We start from the raw sequence: 19,275 nt of genomic DNA on the forward strand, positions 1-19,275 counted from the left end.
TACTCCTTGATGTACAGACACCCCCTTTGTTGATTTTAGCTCCCTGAAGCCAACCCTGTAAGCCGTGTCGTCAGTCGCCCCTCCCTCCGTCAGAGCAACGGCAGACAATCGTTCCGCGCCTTTTTTCTGTGCGGACGCCATACCAAGGCAAGCATGGAGGCCGCTCAGCTCACTTTGGCAATTAGGAGCACATTAAACACCACACGCATTATCCAGCAGTATATGCAGCACCAGAACCTGGCAAAGCGATACCGGGCGAGGAGGCGACGTCAGCGCGGTCACGTGAGTGATCAGGACATGGACACAGATTTCTCTGAAAGCATGGGCCCTGCCAATGCATGCATCATGGTGCTAATGGGGCAGGTTCATGCTGTGGAATGCCGATTCTGGGCTTGGGAAACAAGCACAGACTGGTGGGACCGCATAGTGTTGCAGGTCTGGGACGATTCCCAGTGGCTGTGAAACTTTCGCATGCGTAAGGGCACTTTCATGGAACTTTGTGACTTGCTTTCCCCTGCCCTGAGGCGCATGAATACCAAGATGAGAGCAGCCCTCACAGTTGAGAAGCGAGTGGCGATAGCCCTGTGGAAGCTTGCAACGCCAGACAGCTACCGGTCAGTTGGGAATCAATTTGGAGTGGGCAAATCTACTGTGGGGGCTGCTGTGATGCAAGTAGCCCACGCAATCAAAGATCTGCTGATATCAAGGGTAGTGACCCTGGGAAATGTGCAGGTCATAGTGGATGGCTTTGCTGCAATGGGATTCCCTAACTGTGGTGGGGCTATAGACGGAACCCATATCCCTATCTTGGCACCGGAGCACCAAGCCGCCGAGTACATAAACCGCAAGGGGTACTTTTCGATAGTGCTGCAAGCTCTGGTGGATCACAAGGGACGTTTCACCAACATCAACGTGGGATGGCCGGGAAAGGTGCATGATGCTCGCATCTTCAGGAACTCTGGTCTGTTTCAAAAGCTGCAGGAAGGGACTTTGTTCCCAGACCAGAAAATAACTGTTGGGGATGTTGAAATGCCTATATGTATCCTTGGGGACCCAGCCTACCCCTTAATGCCATGGCTCATGAAGCCGTACACAGGCAGCCTGGACAGTAGTCAGGAGCTGTTCAACTACGGGCTGAGCAAGTGCAGAATGGTGGTAGAATGTGCATTTGGACGTTTAAAGGCGCGCTGGCGCAGTTTACTGACTCGCTTAGACCTCAGCGAAACCAATATTCCCACTGTTATTACTGCTTGCTGTGTGCTCCACAATATCTGTGAGAGTAAGGGGGAGACGTTTATGGCGGGGTGGGAGGTTGAGGCAAATCGCCTGGCTGCTGGTTACACGCAGCCAGACACCAGGGCGGTTAGAAGAGCACAGGAGGGCGCGGTATGCATCAGAGAAGCTTTGAAAACCAGTTTCATGACTGGCCAGGCTACGGTGTGAAAGTTCTGTTTGTTTCTCCTTGATGAACCCCCCCGCCCCTTGGTTCACTCTACTTCCCTGTAAGCTAACCACCCGCCCCTCCTCCCTTCAATCACCGCTTGCAGAGGCAATAAAGTCATTGTTGCTTCACATTCATACATTCTTTATTCATTCATCACACAAATAGGGGGATGACTACCAAGGTAGCCCAGGAGGGGTGGTGGAGGAGGGAAGGAAAATGCCACACAGCACTTTAAAAGTTTACAACTTTAAAATTTATTGAATGACAGCCTTCTTTTTTTTGGGCAATCCTCTGTGGTGGAGTGGCTGGTTGGCCGGAGGCCCCCCCACCGCGTTCTTGGGCGTCTGGGTGTGGAGGCTATGGAACTTGGGGAGGAGGGCGGTTGGTTACAGAGGGGCTGCAGTGGCAGTCTGTGCTCCAGCTGCCTTTGCTGCAGCTCAACCATACACTGGAGCATACTGGTTTGGTCCTGCAGCAGCCTCAGCATTGAATCCTGCCTCCTCTCATCACGCTGCCGCCACATTTGAGCTTCAGCCCTGTCTTCAGCCCGCACTTACTCTCTTCAGCCCGCCACTTACTCTCTTCAGCCCGCCACCTCTCCTCCCGGTCATTTTGTGCTTTCCTGCACTCTGACATTATTTGCCTCCACGCATTCGTCTGTGCTCTGTCAGTGTGGGAGGACAGCATGAGCTCGGAGAACATTTCATCGCGAGTGCGTTTTTTTTTCTTTCTAAGCTTCACTAGCCTCTGGGAAGGAGAAGATCCTGTGATCATTGAAACACATGCAGCTGGTGGAGAAAAAAAAAGGGACAGTGATATTTAAAAAGACACATTTTATAAAACAGTAGCTACACTCTTTCAGGGTAAACCTTGCTGTTAACATTACATACATAGCACATGTGCTTTCGTTACAAGGTCGCATTTTGCCTCCTCCCACCGCGTGACTACCCCCTCAACCTTCCCCCCTCCCTGTGGCTAAGAGCGGGGAACATTTCTGTTTAGCCACAGGCAAACAGCCCAGCAGGAATGGGCTCCTCTGAGTGTCCCCTGAAGAAAAGCACTCTATTTCAACCAGGTGACCATGAATTATATCTCACTCTCCTGAGGATAACACAGAGAGATAAAGAACGGATGTTGTTTGAATGCCAGCAAACATACACTGCAATGCTTTGTTCTACAATGATTCCCGAGTACGTGTTACTGGCCTGGAGTGGTAAAGTGTCCTACCATGAAGGACGCAATAAGGCTGCCCTCCCTAGAAACCTTTTGCAAAGGCTTTAGGACTACATCTAGGAGAACCGCAAATGCCAGGGCAAAGTAATCCTTTCACATGCTTGCTTTTAAACCATGTATAGTATTTTAAAAGGTACACTCACCAGAGGTCCCTTCTCCGCCTGCTGGGTCCAGGAGGCAGCCTTGGGTGGGTTCGGGGGGTACTGGCTCCAGGTCTAGGGTGAGAAACAGTTCCTGGCTGTCGGGAAAACCGGTTTCTCCGCTTGCTTGCTGTGAGCTATCATCTTCTTCGTCCCCAAAACCTGCTTCCGTATTGCCTCCATCTCCATTGAAGGAGTCAAACAACACGGCTGGGGTAGTGGTGGCTGAACCCCCTAAAATGGCATGCAGCTCATCATAGAAGCTGCATGTTTGGGGCTCTGACCCAGAGCGGCTGTTCGCCTCTCTGGTTTTCTGGTAGGCTTGCCTCAGCTCCTTCAGTTTCACGCGGCACTGCTTCGGGTCCCTGTTATGGCCTCTGTCCTTCATGCCCTGGGAGATTTTCACAAAGGTTTTGGCATTTCAAAAACTGGAACGGAGTTCTGATAGCACGGATTCCTCTCCCCAAACAGCGATCAGATCCCGTACCTCCCGTTCGGTCCATGCTGGAGCTCTTTTGCGATTCTGGGACTCCATCATGGTCACCTGTGCTGATGAGCTCTGCATGGTCACCTGCAGCTTGCCATGCTGGCCAAACAGGAAATGAGATTCAAAAGTTCGCGGTTCTTTTCCTGTCTACCTGGCCAGTGCATCTGAGTTGAGAGTGCTGTCCAGAGCGGTCATAATGGAGCACTCTGGGATAGCTCCCGGAGGCCAATACCATCGAATTGTGTCCACAGTACCCCAAATTCGAGCCGGCAACGTCGATTTAAGCGCTAATCCACTTGTCAGGGGTGGAGTAAGGAAATCGATTTTAAGAGCCCTTTAAGTCGAAATAAAGGGCTTCATTGTGTGGACGGGTGCAGGTTTACATCGATTTAACGCTGCTAAATTCGACCTAAAGTCCTAGTGTAGACCAGGGCTAAGGGTCTGATTCAAAGCCCACTGTAGTTAATGAGTCTTTCCACTGTCTTCAGTGGGCCTTGGATCACATCCTAACAGCCAGGCAGCTGACTTTTCCTTTCCTGTCTTTGTTACAGCAGTTTACTTCCCTGTATGCATGTCACTGCGTTCTGCTGTCAGTCATGTTAGTACAAGTGACTCAGGCCATGTCTACATTACAGAATTATGTTGACCTAACTTATGTCAGCATACCGTCACCGCAGTTATTAAATCACTTGTGTGTGGGTGCACACTTGGCTCCTTGTATTGGTGGTGTGCATCCTTACCAGGAGCACGTGTATCGATTGTATTGTCAGTGTGCGGCATTGTGGGGCGGCTCCTGAAAGCCAGTAACAGTCAACGTAAGCAACACAGTATCTACACTGACACTGCATCGACCTAAATACGTCGACCATGTGACCTTACGCCACTTAGAGAGCTGGTGTTACTAAATTGGAGTAGAGAGGCACTTACATCGGCAGGAGTCAAATTTAAGTGAAGATACTTCCACAGATAGGTTGACGCAAGGCAGCTTATGTCAATTTAACCTTGTAGCATAAACCAAGCCTCAGTGTAATCCAACCAGCTGCCTCCCATGTGCCCTCTCTTGGCCTATGGTCGCACTACAGGCAGCCTTCTTCAGTTTCCCCTCTTGGACTATTCGAAGAAACTTTACTTGAGGCTTTTTCTTGGTCAAACATACCCATCCTTAGGGACTGGGCTTATTAATATAAAATAAACTGTAAATAAAACCAAACCTCCCCCCCAAAAAACAGAGTCCATTCATAAATCTACACAACTCCAGGTTTCTCTTTCTCCTCTGAGGCCTCCCTGTCTGACAAGCTTTGCAGTCACTTCCCTGCTTGGTCATGGTGTCCTCCATGCCTGGAGCACTTTCTGCAGACTTTGCCACAGCTTCTTGATGTTTTTCCCCTTCATTGCACCTTCCTGCACTTTTTATACTGGAATCCCTGATTCCTCTCAGGTGGAGCTCATCCTGTAATCAGGGTTGGCTTAGCCCCAGGCTCTCCAGCTCACCTAGCTACACTGAACCTGACTATTGGACTGGCCTGCATATAGGAGTGCTTATTGCTGATGAAACATTACATCAGACATCCAGGCATTCTTTTCCAACCCTGAAATTCCCTCTTGGCAGCATAGAACCTACTGTTACATCCTGGGAACTGCTTTTGAAATTCTTTTCCACTGCATTTTGTGATTGCATTGGAGATATAAACATTTCTGGAATTCCTGAAACTTCACATGGTGATCAGGGTTTTTTTATTTTTATGTTCCAAATGGGAATCCAGTACTCAAGTTGTGGGGTTTTATTTTCCCAGAGTTCTCCATTCCAATGGCATAGTTTGCTTTAGGTAGGCATCTGATGTGAACTCATTGGTCATACACTACAGTAGGTTCAGATCCTGATTCAGGCAAAATTTAAATGGAAGTCAATAGCCTTAAAAGGTGCATTATTCCTACCAAATGATCATAACTACCCAATAAACAAGAAAGCCTGGGGATTTCTATGTCTGTGACTTTTAGCTCTCCTGGGTTTTTAGTCAAGTGTCTTCAAAAGCATATATGAAAAGAAATGTGCAGAAGGAAATGAAACATAATGTTTATGTTTTTCTTCCATTGTATTTGCATAAATCTTTGCACATATATCCTCATTTCAGCTCATTTTAATTTCACATTCTTCAGTGGAGGGTTGTTTTTTTTTTGCATCATGTGACTGCACTTTTTGGCTCTTGTCCACAATTCATGAACATGATGTAAACCAGGGGCTTGTGTTACTTTGGAAGAACTAGGATTCAACACTTTAAAAAAATAAATATTCTGGAGTAACTTTTCATGATCTGTTAGGCCTGATCCAAAGCCAGCTGAAATCAATGGAAAAACCTATTTACTTCAATTAACTTTGAATCAGGCCCTTAGTTGCTCCCGCTTTACCCCCTTATTCAGGATTTGATATCATTCACACCGAAGTTAACCACTTGCTTGGCGCTTTTCCTCCCCTACTTTCTGAGACTTGCAGAAGAAAACAAATTTTGAAGACTCTTCATAAAGGTGAAACTTCAGCCCACAGCACAAAACATGACTAAGAACAATTACTTCAAGCTGGAATGACTTAATTCGCCCATATTAGTTGTTAAATTGCTTCTAGGAGTTTGGCTTAGTCAAAGGTATGTCATTCTGAAAACTCAAGAGGCAAATCCCACAGGGGCTAAGTGACCTGTTGGAGGAGTATGTTTGCAGATCTAGCTGAGGAATAAACATGTACATCCTGTATGTATGTATGTGTGTGTGTGTGTGTGTGTATATATATATATATATATAGAATCATAGAATATCAGGGTTGGAATGGACCCCTGAAGGTCATCTAGTCCAACCCCCTGCTCGAAGCAGGACCAATTCCCAGTTAAATCATCCCAGCCAGGGCTTTGTCAAGCCTGACCTTAAAAACCTCTAAGGAAGGAGATTCTACCACCTCCCTAGGTAACGCATTCCAGTGTTTCACCACCCTCTTAGTGAAAAAGTTTTTCCTAATATCCAATCTAAACCTCCCCCACTGCAACTTGAGACCATTACTCCTCGTTCTGTCATCTGCTACCATTGAGAACAGTCTAGAGCCATCCTCTTTGGAACCCCCTTTCAGGTAGTTGAAAGCAGCTATCAAATCCCCCCTCATTCTTCTCTTCTGCAGGCTAAACAATCCCAGCTCCCTCAGCCTCTCCTCATAACTCATGTGTTCCAGACCCCTAATCATTCTTGTTGCCCTTCGCTGGACTCTCTCCAATTTATCCACATCCTTCTTGTAGTGTGGGGCCCAAAACTGGACACAGTACTCCAGATGAGGCCTCACCAATGTCGAATAGAGGGGAACGATCACGTCCCTCGATCTGCTCGCTATGCCCCTACTTATACATCCCAAAATGCCATTGGCCTTCTTGGCAACAAGGGCACACTGCTGGCTCATATCCAGCTTCTCGTCCACTGTCACCCCTAGGTCCTTTTCCGCAGAACTGCTGCCTAGCCATTCGGTCCCTAGTCTGTAGCGGTGCATTGGATTCTTCCGTCCTAAGTGCAGGACCCTGCACTTATCCTTATTGAACCTCATCAGATTTCTTTTGGCCCAATCCTCCAATTTGTCTAGGTCCTTCTGTATCCTATCCCTCCCCTCCAGCGTATCTACCACTCCTCCCAGTTTAGTATCATCCGCAAATTTGCTGAGAGTGCAATCCACACCATCCTCCAGATCATTTATGAAGATATTGAACAAAACCGGCCCCAGGACCGACCCTTGGGGCACTCCACTTGATACCGGCTGCCAACTAGACATGGAGCCGTTGATCACTACCCGTTGAGCCCGACAATCTAGCCAGCTTTCTACCCACTTTATAGTGCATTCATCCAGCCCATACTTCCTTAACTTGCTGACAAGAATACTGTGGGAGACCGTGTCAAAAGCTTTGCTAAAGTCAAGAAACAATACATCCACTGCTTTCCCTTCATCCACAGAACCAGTAATCTCATCATAGAAGGCAATTAGATTAGTCAGGCATGACCTTCCCTTGGTGAATCCATGCTGGCTGTTCCTGATCACTTTCCTCTCATGCAAGTGCTTCAGGATTGATTCTTTGAGGACCCGCTCCATGATTTTTCCAGGGACTGAGGTGAGGCTGACTGGCCTGTAGTTCCCTGGATCCTCCTTCTTCCCTTTTTTAAAGATTGGCACTACATTAGCCTTTTTCCAGTCATCCGGGACTTCCCCCGTTCGCCACGAGTTTTCAAAGATAATGGCCAATGGCTCTGCAATCACATCCGCCAATTCCTTCAGCACTCTCGGATGCAACTCGTCCGGCCCCATGGACTTGTGCACGTCCAGCTTTTCTAAATAGTCACTAACCACCTCTATCTCCACAGAGGGCTGGCCATCTCTTCCCCATTTTGTGATGCCCAGCGCAGCAGTCTGGGAGCTGACCTTGTTAGTGAAAACAGAGGCCAAAAAAAGCATTGAGTACATTAGCTTTTTCCACATCCTCTGTCACTAGGTTGCCTCCCTCATTCAGTAAGGGGCCCACACTTTCCTTGGCTTTCTTCTTGTTGCCGACATACCTGAAGAAACCCTTCTTGTTACTCTTGACATCTCTTGCTAGCTGCAGCTCTAGGTGCGATTTGGCCCTCCTGATATCATTCCTACATGCCCGAGCAATATTTTTATACTCTTCCCTGGTCATATGTCCAACCTTCCACTTCTTGTAAGCTTCTTTTTTATGTTTAAGATCCGCTAGGATTTCACCATTAAGCCAAGCTGGTCGCCTGCCATATTTACTATTCTTTCGACTCATCGGGATGGTTTGTCCCTGTAACCTCAACAGGGATTCCTTGAAATACAGCCAGCTCTCCTGGACTCCTTTCCCCTTCAAGTTAGTCCCCCAGGGGATCCTGGCCATCCGTTCCCTGAGGGAGTCGAAGTCTGCTTTCCTGAAGTCCAGGGTCCGTATCCTGCTGCTTACCTTTCTTCCCTGCGTCAGGATCCTGAACTCAACCAACTCATGGTCACTGCCTCCCAGATTCCCATCCACTTTTGCTTCCCCCACTAATTCTACCCGGTTTGTGAGCAGCAGGTCAAGAAAAGCGCCCCCCCTAGTTGGCTCCTCCAGCACTTGCGCCAGGAAATTGTCCCCTACGCTTTCCAAAAACTTCCTGGATTGTCTGTGCACCGCTGTATTGCTCTCCCAGCAGATATCAGGAAAATTAAAGTCACCCATGAGAATCAGGGCATGCGATCTAGTAGCTTCCGTGAGCTGCCGGAAGAAAGCCTCATCTACCTCATCCCCCTGGTCCGGTGGTCTATAGCAGACTCCCACCACTACATCACTCTTGTTGCACATACTTCTAAACTTAATTCAGAGACACTCAGGTTTTTCTACAGTTTCGTACCGGAGCTCTGAGCAGTCATACTGCTCCCTTACATACAGTGCTACTCCCCCACCTTTTCTGCCCTGCCTGTCCTATATATATACACACACACACACACACATATGCATCACACAGGCCATTTTATACCTTCATCTGTCAGTTCTTCCAACTTCTATTGAGCATCAGTGATGCCAATTAAAATGAAAATTTCTGTCTGTTAAAATCAATACGAACAATTGTTGTTAATGGAAGTTAAACAAGTATTCTGGGGAGATATATATTGGGGAGCACAACTGCTGCTTCTGTAAAAGGGAAATTTGGGGTTAGGTGGGTTAACTTTTTTTCTTTTCTGTCCTGGAGCGTTCCTAAGTAAGTCGGGGGTGGGAACGTAGGGGTAAAACATTGAATTAAATATGTACTGCTTTGCTTGAGAAACCCCTTTTACATTGTCCACCATAAACAACTACTGCTAATGGCCGTTTGTAAAAGGAATGTGGTAAATAATGGTATTTTTCATTCTTTTTAAGGTCTGAAGTACTGACATGGCTCCCGGCTTCAGTGCTTTTTGTGGGCATTATCTATGCAGGTTCCAGGGCATTATCTAGATTGGTAAGAAACACACCAATGGAAATGAATAACCAGATTCTCTATACTTCGTGCGTAAAGAAAATATTCTACAAGCAAGGACTTCAGTGCTGTTTTACTAACACTACTAGAGATTAGAGTCTTGATCCTGCAAGGTGTGGAGCACTACTGAGATGTACCTCGCACCCTGAACTTCCACTGACTTCAGTGACAGCTGAGAGGACTCAGCACCTCCCAGGAACGCTCAGCATCTTGCAGAATAGAGCCTCGCCAATCTGCCTTATTATGCAAACAGAAGTTTCTGGAGGAGTTACTAACTCTGTTTTTTTTAATTTTCCTCTATTGCAAATGAGATGCACAATGAGATCAGTGGAAAAGGCTTGTGTCCCTTTTACAGGATATTTTTGACACATTTGAAAAAATGGGGTTTGAAAAAATAAATTGCAGATTTTTTATTTGGGAAGAGATTAAGGGATTGAATGGATTCATAAAGTCATTTAAACCATAATAGGCCAGTGAAGATCTAGGTGAGGTCAAGTATGCTTTAAGTAATATTTAATATCATTTGTTTAAATTGCCTTTAGTATTTTTGGTTCTTGAAAATCCTGTGACCTTATTTAAAAAAACCCATAGCACTATTTTATAGGAATTGTTCAGTCTATGTGATCAGATGCTGTGCAAACTTCCCTATGAGTTTTGTCAATGCATCCCAGTCCAGACCTAGACAACACTCTTCAACTCCACAGCCAGATCATACACACCCGCATTAAAACCCACAGCAGGGATGGGGAGGGAAATCTCCATAAGGATCTGCTTGCAGTGATACACCTCAACTTCATCTTGTTGGGTGGGGAGGGTGAAGGGCAGGGCCCCTCACTGCCACGGAAAAGGCTGTGGGGCCCAATCTCATCCCCTGTGGGTTACAGTGGCTGTTCAGGAAACTGGGGCCATTTGCCTGCAGATTGAATCTCACCCCTGGTCACCTACAATGGTGGCCTCTCTGTCTCCTCATTAGAGCAGATCCATTTGGCTTCCCCGGCTGTGACTAACCACAGATCCTTCAGGAAAGGGCTAAAAGGAAACAATAATGCATCACCAGGCTTCAGGCTGTATTGTCTTCTCTGCCTGTATTCCATAGGGATGGAGGAGGTACAGAGTAAGTCCTCCCCAGTCAGATCCCTGGTTCAGCCACTCCTCCCTTGGTTTACCCAGTTTCCACCTCTTCCCTACTGCCTGGATACATGGACATCCAGGAAAGAGGGGAATGTCTTCTGTGGGGAGAAGAATGGTTGATCCCACTTCTGTGCAGGAGAGCAGAGATCCACACAATGAGGTTCCCGTCCATGCACAGATCTTAGTGGTCCATGTCCTAACCTCTCTTGAACTGAAGCTGCCAGTCATACTTGGTTTTGTGATGTGCACAAATGGGGATTTAAGGGCCAATCCTGCAAACATTTAGGCACATGAGAAAGTTAATCATGTGAATAGTCCCATTAGGTTCATGGACCCTAATTAGTGTGTAGGCCCATGTATTTGAATGAATTTCAGTCCTGAATGCATGCTTCAATGTCCACTATAGGTATATAATACAGATGTAAGGAAAATTGATTTAAAAGTTCACTGGAGTTGAGCCTGCTCTTATCAGCAGTATCTTTGGCTCTTAGATCCAATGGTTTACCTCCCAAGTAGAAATTAAATGAAATTAATTTCCACACCAAGGGCCCAATCCTGCCAACACTTATGAGTGAACAACGTACACGCATAATTATTTATTGTATTGGGCTCTCTATTCTTCTTTGTGCACGTCACAAAAAACACTATCTGTCTCTCTGCTCAGGACAGGTCTGGAACTGGAAGAGGATTGCTTGCGTCTGGACTGAGATGCATTGACAGAATTATGTGGGGAAGTCTGCACAGAATCCAATCGCACTGGCTGGTCCCAGCCAGTAAACCTTCCGTTCATGAGAACTAAAGCCACTCATACATTTTAAAAAAATATTCACATCAAAGACAATAAACATATGGAGACGGTTAACTGAGCTGGGCAAATTGGAGCAATTGTTGGCTCTAAAACACATTTCTTTTGACTCTAGAAGGAGCCAATAGCACACACAAAAAATAGTAAATTGGCTCCACAAAAGGGAGAATGTAAATTCTGGTGTCAACTTTCTTTGGATATCATTATTTCTAGAGTTTCCTATTGTGTCTAGCTCAAGATTCTTATATTAGATGGTCTCATTTTAACTTTCTCATTTGGCATCAGAAGTCCAAGTCCAGCTGTGGGGTCAGGACTTGTTGTTAGGTTTTCAGTACCAGTGAAAGAGCAGCTGACAATTTGCTGTCTACATGTGCTTTTGTTTGCTTGGGTTTTTTTTCCCATTTTCTTGCTAATTTAAAGGTGTCTAAAGTAATCATTGTGTAAATATGTTCATTCCTCCATCTGAATTGTCATTATAGCTAGGAATGTTTTAATAGGGACTAGTTGACTTCACCTGGAGCCAGATTAATCACTATTGTTGTTGTCTGTTTCTTGATTACTTTAATTGGACTAGCAGCAAGAGGCCCCTCTGGGTCCTTTTGGTTGAAGGTAGAATTCCAGTACTGCTTGAGTACCCTGTTCTATACTTCTTCCCTAATTTATGGCAATTCTCCATAGGAGAAACTGATGGTAAACCTGTAAAACCATGGCACCCACAATGCCTTAGGCCAGGTTTACACTACCCACTGGATCGGCGGGTAGCGATTGATCTATCAGGGGTTGATCTATCGTGTTTAGCCTAGACGTGATAAATCGATCCCCGAGTGCTCTCCCGTCGACTTCTGTACTCCACCGCTGCGAGAGGCGCAAGCAGAGTTGACGGGGAAGCGGCAGCAGTCAACTCACCACCGTGAAGATGCCGTGGTAAGTCGATCTAAGTACGTCGACTTCAGCTACGCTATTCTCATAGCTGAAGTTGCATATCTTAGATCGATTCTCCCGCCCAGTGTCGACCAGGCCTTAGTCTTAAGTAACACCCAAGTTTCTGTATCAATAGATAGATATAGGAAAATGAATAAGAACAGCTTACTGTAGAGAGATAGGGTGCTAATTCTGAATGTCATTTTCCTCCTCCGGTGGCAGCCAATTCCTGTGTTCCTTACTGTCCACAATGCAGCAGAAGTTATAACCTGTGGATTCCAGAAGTTTGTGCAGAAAGAGGTAATCGATATATGAAAAGCCAGCTCCAGTAATGTAACTGCACTATAACAGGATGCTGTTTTTCTTTTAATACCTAAATTCAGGGGTGAAAGTAAGTCTAGGGACTTGCTGGGGCCGGCTCTGGTCCCTGGAAGGGGCGGGGCCTCAGGTGGAAGGGGCGGGGCTGTGGGTGTCAGAGCCAGCCCCGGCCCACCTTGTACCAGCAAGTGCCTCCTTCCCCCTCCCCAGAGTAACAGCAGCAGCCGGGGGCTCTGGCAGGGGTTTAAAGGGCCCTGGGTGGTAGCAGCGGCTGGAGCCCTGGGCCCTTTAAATCATCCCCGGAGCCCCACCACCGTTTCCCCAGGGCTCCGGCAGCAGGGCTCCAGGGACAGGGCTCCGGCCACCACTACTGCCCCGGGCCCTTTAAATCTCTGCCCCAGCCCTGCCGCCGCTACCCCAGGGCTCCGGCAGCAGGGCTCTGGCAGCAATTTAAAGGGCCGGGGTTCCAGCCGCTGCTGGGAGCCGCAGGCCCTTTAAATTGCACCTGGGGAAGCCGATCCACCCCAGTACGGCGCACCGGGGCGTACCAGCTTACTTTCACCTCTGCCTAAATTAGTCCTGCATGCTTTCCTGTCTGCACTGATTGCACTGCAGTGAGTCTCAGAGACAGCATTCACTGTCAGCAAATATCAAGCTATTGACCTTTTTCTTGGCTAGGGAAATACTTTGAATGTATATTGGCAATTTGATCTGTATTTTTTAAGACTGGTTTGATCCTGATGACTTGTTCCTTTTGAAAGTGAAAATCCCATCTCCTTTATGCCAGATATAAGAACTTGATCCTTTGACTTCAATGGCAGGAGAATTGGGCCCCTTAAATCTTGCAGGTACAGTGTGTAGAGTGATGTGATAAATGATATGAGTCTCATGTGAACGATACACAGCTGGAATTGATCGCATCTGAACATGAAATTCAGGGGGGGAACCACACAGTTTTAGATGCTATGGGGTATGTTTGCACTGCTTTTTAAAACCCATGTCTGTGAATCTCAGAACCCGGGTCTGCAGACTCGGGCTCACAGGGCTCGCGCTACAGAATTGAAAACAGCTGTGTGGACATTCGGGTTTGGGCTGGAGTTGGGGCTCTGAAGCCCAAGAAGGGGGGTGGGCTTCAGAGACCAAGCCCCAACCTGAACCACAATGTCTACACAGTTTTTTTTTTGTTTTGTTTTTTTTTTAAGGCCATAACTACGAGCCCATGTCTGTAGACGCAGGCTCTGAGACTTGCTGCCATGTGTTTTAAAACGCAGTGTAGATGTACCCTTATAGAGTGAAATTCCCATTCAAGTCAGGAGAAAGATTCCCATTTCCTTTAACAGGAGTGGGATCTGTCTCTTAAGATGTATTGGAGATCCTGCTTATTAGATATCTGTGTGATTTGCTGTGTAGAGTGGCCCTGGCAAGCACTTCACAACACACGAAGCCTCCTCTAGTTTGAAAGGAATCTTCCATTAATTACATCTGTGGTATGTGGAATAAAAGACAAATAGCCAGCACTGGCTGCCACCAAAAAACTGAAGCTCAAAGACTGTACAAATGTGTATAATTTGATCCACGCATGCCAAAGTTTGGGTGTATTGACATCTAGGATTTTGGCTCACTCCAAGATAAAGGCCAGGTATGAAATTCATATCTGGTTTCAGGTTAAGATGACCAGTATGCTAAAAATTCAGTTCTGAGATTGGTTTATGCCATTCTATAATCCTCATTCTACTGCAAAATAAGTGTCCCAGTCAAGCACAATGGCTGGTTTATTGTTGTTTGTCAGTGTCTGAACCAATTTATTTGCAAGTTGGGATGTTCTATAATGGCTTTAACGCTTTTGGGAGACTCTTTTCCATCATATGAGGAACTTATTTTATTAAATTATTAGTTCTGAATTTTTGTTATGTATAGCAAATATTTAGAGTCACCAGAGAAAATGTTTGAAATCTACCTCCCATCTTAATGCAAAAAATGACTACTTTTTCAGTGATCAGTCACTTTAAATCTTCTGAGCACATTTTCTCTCTTTTTATACAGCAAACCTCTCTCCTAAAAATCTGTAGGTAAGTTTTTTAAGCTACTCAGATGGGGTGAATTGCACTGGTTTTGGCTCTGGTTTCTATATTTGCTTCAGGTAATGGAACACCAAAACAATGTATAAATGAAGACACATTACTGTGGGCCGCAGTAGGCCCACATTGCAACATTTATGTAATTAAATTATCTTTATATATTTTCATTTTCTAAAAACAATTGTGTAAATAGATTTTTTTTTCTTTGTATAACATAAATGGCATTGCTGGAAGGCAAGTGATTATGACTAACAAACCATTGCATGCACATGATGGAGGCAAAAAATGTTTTTGGAAAGGAAACCTATTTCAAGTTTAAGCTTCCAAAGGATAATCATAAACAGCAAAAGAATGAAGCTTTAAAGTAGCTCACGAATGGCCTTTCTGAAAATTGTAGGGCCCAATTCTGCCACCCTTTCTCAAGCTAGGTGGAAGAATCTGTCCCTTCATTTGTTTCTCCTATAAATTTAGCCTCTGAAAAGGAGAGAGGGAGAATAACAAATAGAAAAGCCAGTCATTCAGAAGGCCAAGTGCTCCTTCCCTCCCACACAACCCCTTAGAGTGTAGATTAGTCACTTTATTTTGGAGCTGGAGAGTTCAGCTGCCCCTTTACCCCTAATCAGGGAGATTAGGTTTAACATTTTTGCTGCTTAGAAGCAACATGTCCATTGATGTGTTATAACTTTTTTCAGTCTAGGTGTTTTTTCCCAGTGATCTTGTTATACGTGGGTTTTGATCACTGGATTATTTCCATCAAGCATGCTTGTGTTTTTCTTGCTGTCTCCCCCTCCCCCAGCCCCCCGTTTAAAAAAACAAAACAAACAACAACCAAAAAACACTCGAAAACTAACCGCAAAACAATTATTCATTATTGTTACTATTGATGCAGGGTTCCTAACTTTTGACGGTGCATTGCAGAAATAAAGGTAGACACGAACTTTGGCCCAAAATGCTTACATTCTGAATTAGGTGAACTTCAAAAATGATGACAACAGATGAAGGAAGGGATACATAGGGAGGGATGAGGGTTACAACAATCAAAGAAAACAGGCTTAATTCTGCCCTGCATCTGAGCTCTGCCTGGAGCAGGGGAGAAGGGTGCTGTCAAAGAGCATGTTATAGCTACCTGGTTCTGCAATTGACTCAGCCCTGATGTGAGTAAGAGCAGTTTTAGGGACCTTACACTAGCGGAGGATTGGTATAGTAGAGCCTCTCTCCATTGCACCCTCAGTCCACCGTGGCCCCATGTGCTCCCTATGCTAGGAGTGGGGTGAGAAGTGGCTGGTGCAGGTGCAACCTCTGCTGGGTTTATGACAGCAGGGTACTCCCCTCAACAAGTGGAACTCTTAGGTGGCCATTTATCACCATAACCTGACCCGCTTTGTGCTGCCGGGGTGGTATGAAGGGGCTGGATGGTAAAGGAGAATCTGGCACAATATGATTAATACTCTCAAGTACGAAGCCTGTCCACAGCATTAACTCGTGTATATTTTGCATGGGTATTCTTTTCTGCTGATTAAATTCTTTTTGTTGTTGTTAAATACAAAGGAAAATAGGTAAAATACCTTCCTGTTGGTGGAAAAGGTGATAATCTATGTAAAAATGAAGGGATGTCAGTGTGAGAATGAATGGAAACTCCCAATCTGATCTGAGAGTGCAGGATTGGGTTACGAGCTATAGGTCTTTGTTTTCTTTCACACAGTGTGCTGTTCCTCCTCATCGCAGCAGGGTGCCTTCCTTTGTTTGACACGCAGGTGGGTTCTGTTTTGTCAGCTGTCTTTGACCTTGGTATTTGGGAGTCCCAGGCAGGACTTGTTTCCAGGCAGGGGGAATATATTTGCATGGCTTTCGCTTGTGTGCTAAGATAATTCACAGTCAGTTTTGTGAAGGGTTATAGAACTGTCTCCTTGGCCTCTTATGTTTTATAACAACTAGGGCTGTCAATTAATCGCAGTTAACTCACACAATTAACTAAAAAAAGTTAATAATCACGATTAATCGCAGTTTTAATCGCACCGTTAAACAAGAGAATACCAATTTAAATTTATTAAATATTTTAGATGTTTTTCTACATTTTCATATATATCTTGTATTCTGTGTTGTAATTGAAATCAAAGTGTATATTTGGATTACAAATATTTGCACTGTAAAAATGATAAACAGAAGAAATAGCATTTTCTAATTCACCTCATACAAATACTGTAGTGCAATCTTTTTGTCCTGAAAGTGCAACTTACAAATGTAGATTTTTGTTGTTGTTACATAACTGCACTCAAAAACAAAACAATGTAAAACTTCAGAGGCTACAAGTCCACTCAATCCTACTTCTTGTTCAGCCAATTGCTAAGACAAGCAGGTTTGTTTACGTTTACAGGAGATAATGCTGCACTCTTCTTCTTTACAGGGTCACCAGAAAGTGAGAACAGGCATTTGCGTGGCACTTTTGTAGCCGGCATTGCAAGGTATTTATGTGCCAGATATGCTAAACATTCGCATGCCCCTTCATGCTTTGGTCACCATTCCAGAGGACATGCTTCCATGCTGATGACGCTCGTTAAAAAAATAATGCGTTCATTAAATTTGTGACTGAACTCCTTGGGAGAGAATTGTACGTCCCCTGTCTGTTTTACCCACATTCTGCCATATATTTCATGTTATGGCAGTCTCAGATGATGACCCAGCACATGTTGTTTGTTTTAGGAACAAGTTCACTGTAGATTTGACAAAATGCAAAGAAGGTACCAATGTGAGATTTGTAAAGATAGCTACAGCACTCATCCCAAGATTTAAGAATCTGAAGTGCCTTCCAAAATCTGAGAGAGACAAGACAGGGAGCATGCTTTCAGAAGTCTTAAAAGAGCAATACTCTGAGCGGAAATTACAGAACCCGAATCACCAAAAAAGAAAATCAACCTTCTGCTGGTGACATCTGACTCAGAGAATGAAAATGAACATGCGTCGTTCGCACTGCTTTGGATAGTTTTCAAGGAGAACCCATCATCAATGTGGACGCACGTCCCCTGGAATGGTGGTTGAAGCATGCACATCTGGCACGTAAATATCTTGCGACACCAGTTACAACAGTGCCATGAGAATGCCTGTTCTTACGTTCAGGTGAGATTGTAAACAAGAAATGGGCAGCATTATCTCCTGCAAATGTAAACAAACTTGTTTGTGTGAACGATTGGCTGAACGAGAAGTAGGACTGAGTGGACATGCAAGCTCTAACTTTACATTGTTTTATTTTTTAATGCAGTACTTTTGTACATAATTCTATATTTGCAAGTTCAACTTTCATGACAGAGATTGCATTACAGTACTTGTATTGGGTGAATTGAAAAATACTATTTCTTTGTCTTTTTACAGTGCAAACACTTGTAATAAAAATAAATATCATGTGAGCACTGTACACTTTGTATTCTGTGTTGTAGTTGAAATTGGAATTGAAATTTGAAAATGTAGAAATCATCCAAAAATATTTAAATAAATGGCATTTTATTATTGTTTAAAAGTGTGATTAACCACAATTAATTTTTTTAATCGCTTGACAGCCCTAATAACATAATATATGATCATTATTATTTTATTTATTTGTATTGCAGTAGCTTTTAAGAGACTCAGTCTTGAGGAAGGATGTTCCAGTGGTTAAGGTGCTAGCCTGGGACTCAGGAAACCCAGATTTAATTTCCTGCTCTGCCACAGACTTCGTCTGTGATCTTGGGCAAATCACTTTGCTTTTCTGTACCTCAGTTTCCTATCTATAAAATGGAGATAATAGCAGTTGTGTTGTAAGGATAAATTATAGACTGTGAGATGCAAAGATGGCCATAGATGCTCTCCATGCTTCTATCTATGATAGACGTCATAGACCAGGACTCCATTATTCAGGTACTGCACAAACATAATTAAAAGATGGGGCCCTGTTCCCAAAAGCTCACAATCTCAGTAGTCGGAGTTGTCATTTTTTCCCCAAAGTGAAGTTTTTTGTATTTATGGTGTGTGTGTGTGTGTACTGAAAGAGTGCTTATTTAGATACTGTAACAGAAGGTACACATCTTGGGCAGACCTAGTGGTCTGCACTGCAATCTTTGTTTGATCCAGTCATATGGTCTCTCTTGGTACAAGCCTGCAGAGGCTGAGAATCTTGGGGTATGTGTACCCAGCAAAAATACCCCTGCAGCAGTGAGTCTCAGAGCCTGAGTCAATTGACTTGGGCTGCTGGGCTAAAAAACAGCAGTGTAGCTATTTGGGCTCGGTCTGGAGCTGGGTCTCTGAAACCCAAAAAGGAGAAAGGGTCTCAGAGCCCAGGCTCCAGCCTGAGTCCAAACATCTACACTGCTATTTTTAGCCCCGTAGCCCAAGCCTAGCAAGCATGAGTCAGTTGACCCTGACTCTGAGACATGCTACTGCAGGTCTTTTTGGCTGGGTAGAGTTACCCTTAGAGAGACGGAATGACAGGCTATTGTGGGAAGGAACACATTACAGTACTCTGCAGCAGTCCCCCATCTGCTATGCTAATTTAGGAGAATTGGTTGTGACAGGTTTCTGAGGGAGTCATGTCTCTTCTCCTCTGCTTAAAGAAGAGTAGCTGCAATGCAAGGGTTTGTCAGCAGAGAGTGGAGATTATGGGGGTTGGAGTCTCAGGTTCAGTGCATGGAAACCAATTGAGCTATACTGATTTTTATCAGCTGAGGGGCTGGTCCATGGAATAT

General features: G+C 44.9%; 1 protein-coding gene across 8 annotated transcripts in view; it reads left to right on the plus strand.

Moving 5' to 3' along the window:
- Positions 1-19,275, plus strand: part of SLC35D4 (solute carrier family 35 member D4) — a 140,387-nt gene that overhangs the window by 13,506 nt on the left and 107,606 nt on the right. For all 8 annotated transcript variants that reach the window (XM_048840457.2, XM_048840462.2, XM_048840464.2 and 5 more), the window contains exons 4-7: positions 9,211-9,292; positions 12,390-12,467; positions 14,529-14,554; positions 16,266-16,317. In XM_048840457.2, the coding sequence (XP_048696414.1) occupies positions 9,211-9,292; positions 12,390-12,467; positions 14,529-14,554; positions 16,266-16,317 (238 nt within the window). The remainder of the gene's footprint in view (positions 1-9,210; positions 9,293-12,389; positions 12,468-14,528; positions 14,555-16,265; positions 16,318-19,275) is intronic.

The sequence above is a fragment of the Caretta caretta genome, chromosome 2 (genome assembly GCF_965140235.1).
Source record: "Caretta caretta isolate rCarCar2 chromosome 2, rCarCar1.hap1, whole genome shotgun sequence".
NCBI classification, from domain to species: domain Eukaryota; kingdom Metazoa; phylum Chordata; order Testudines; family Cheloniidae; genus Caretta; species Caretta caretta.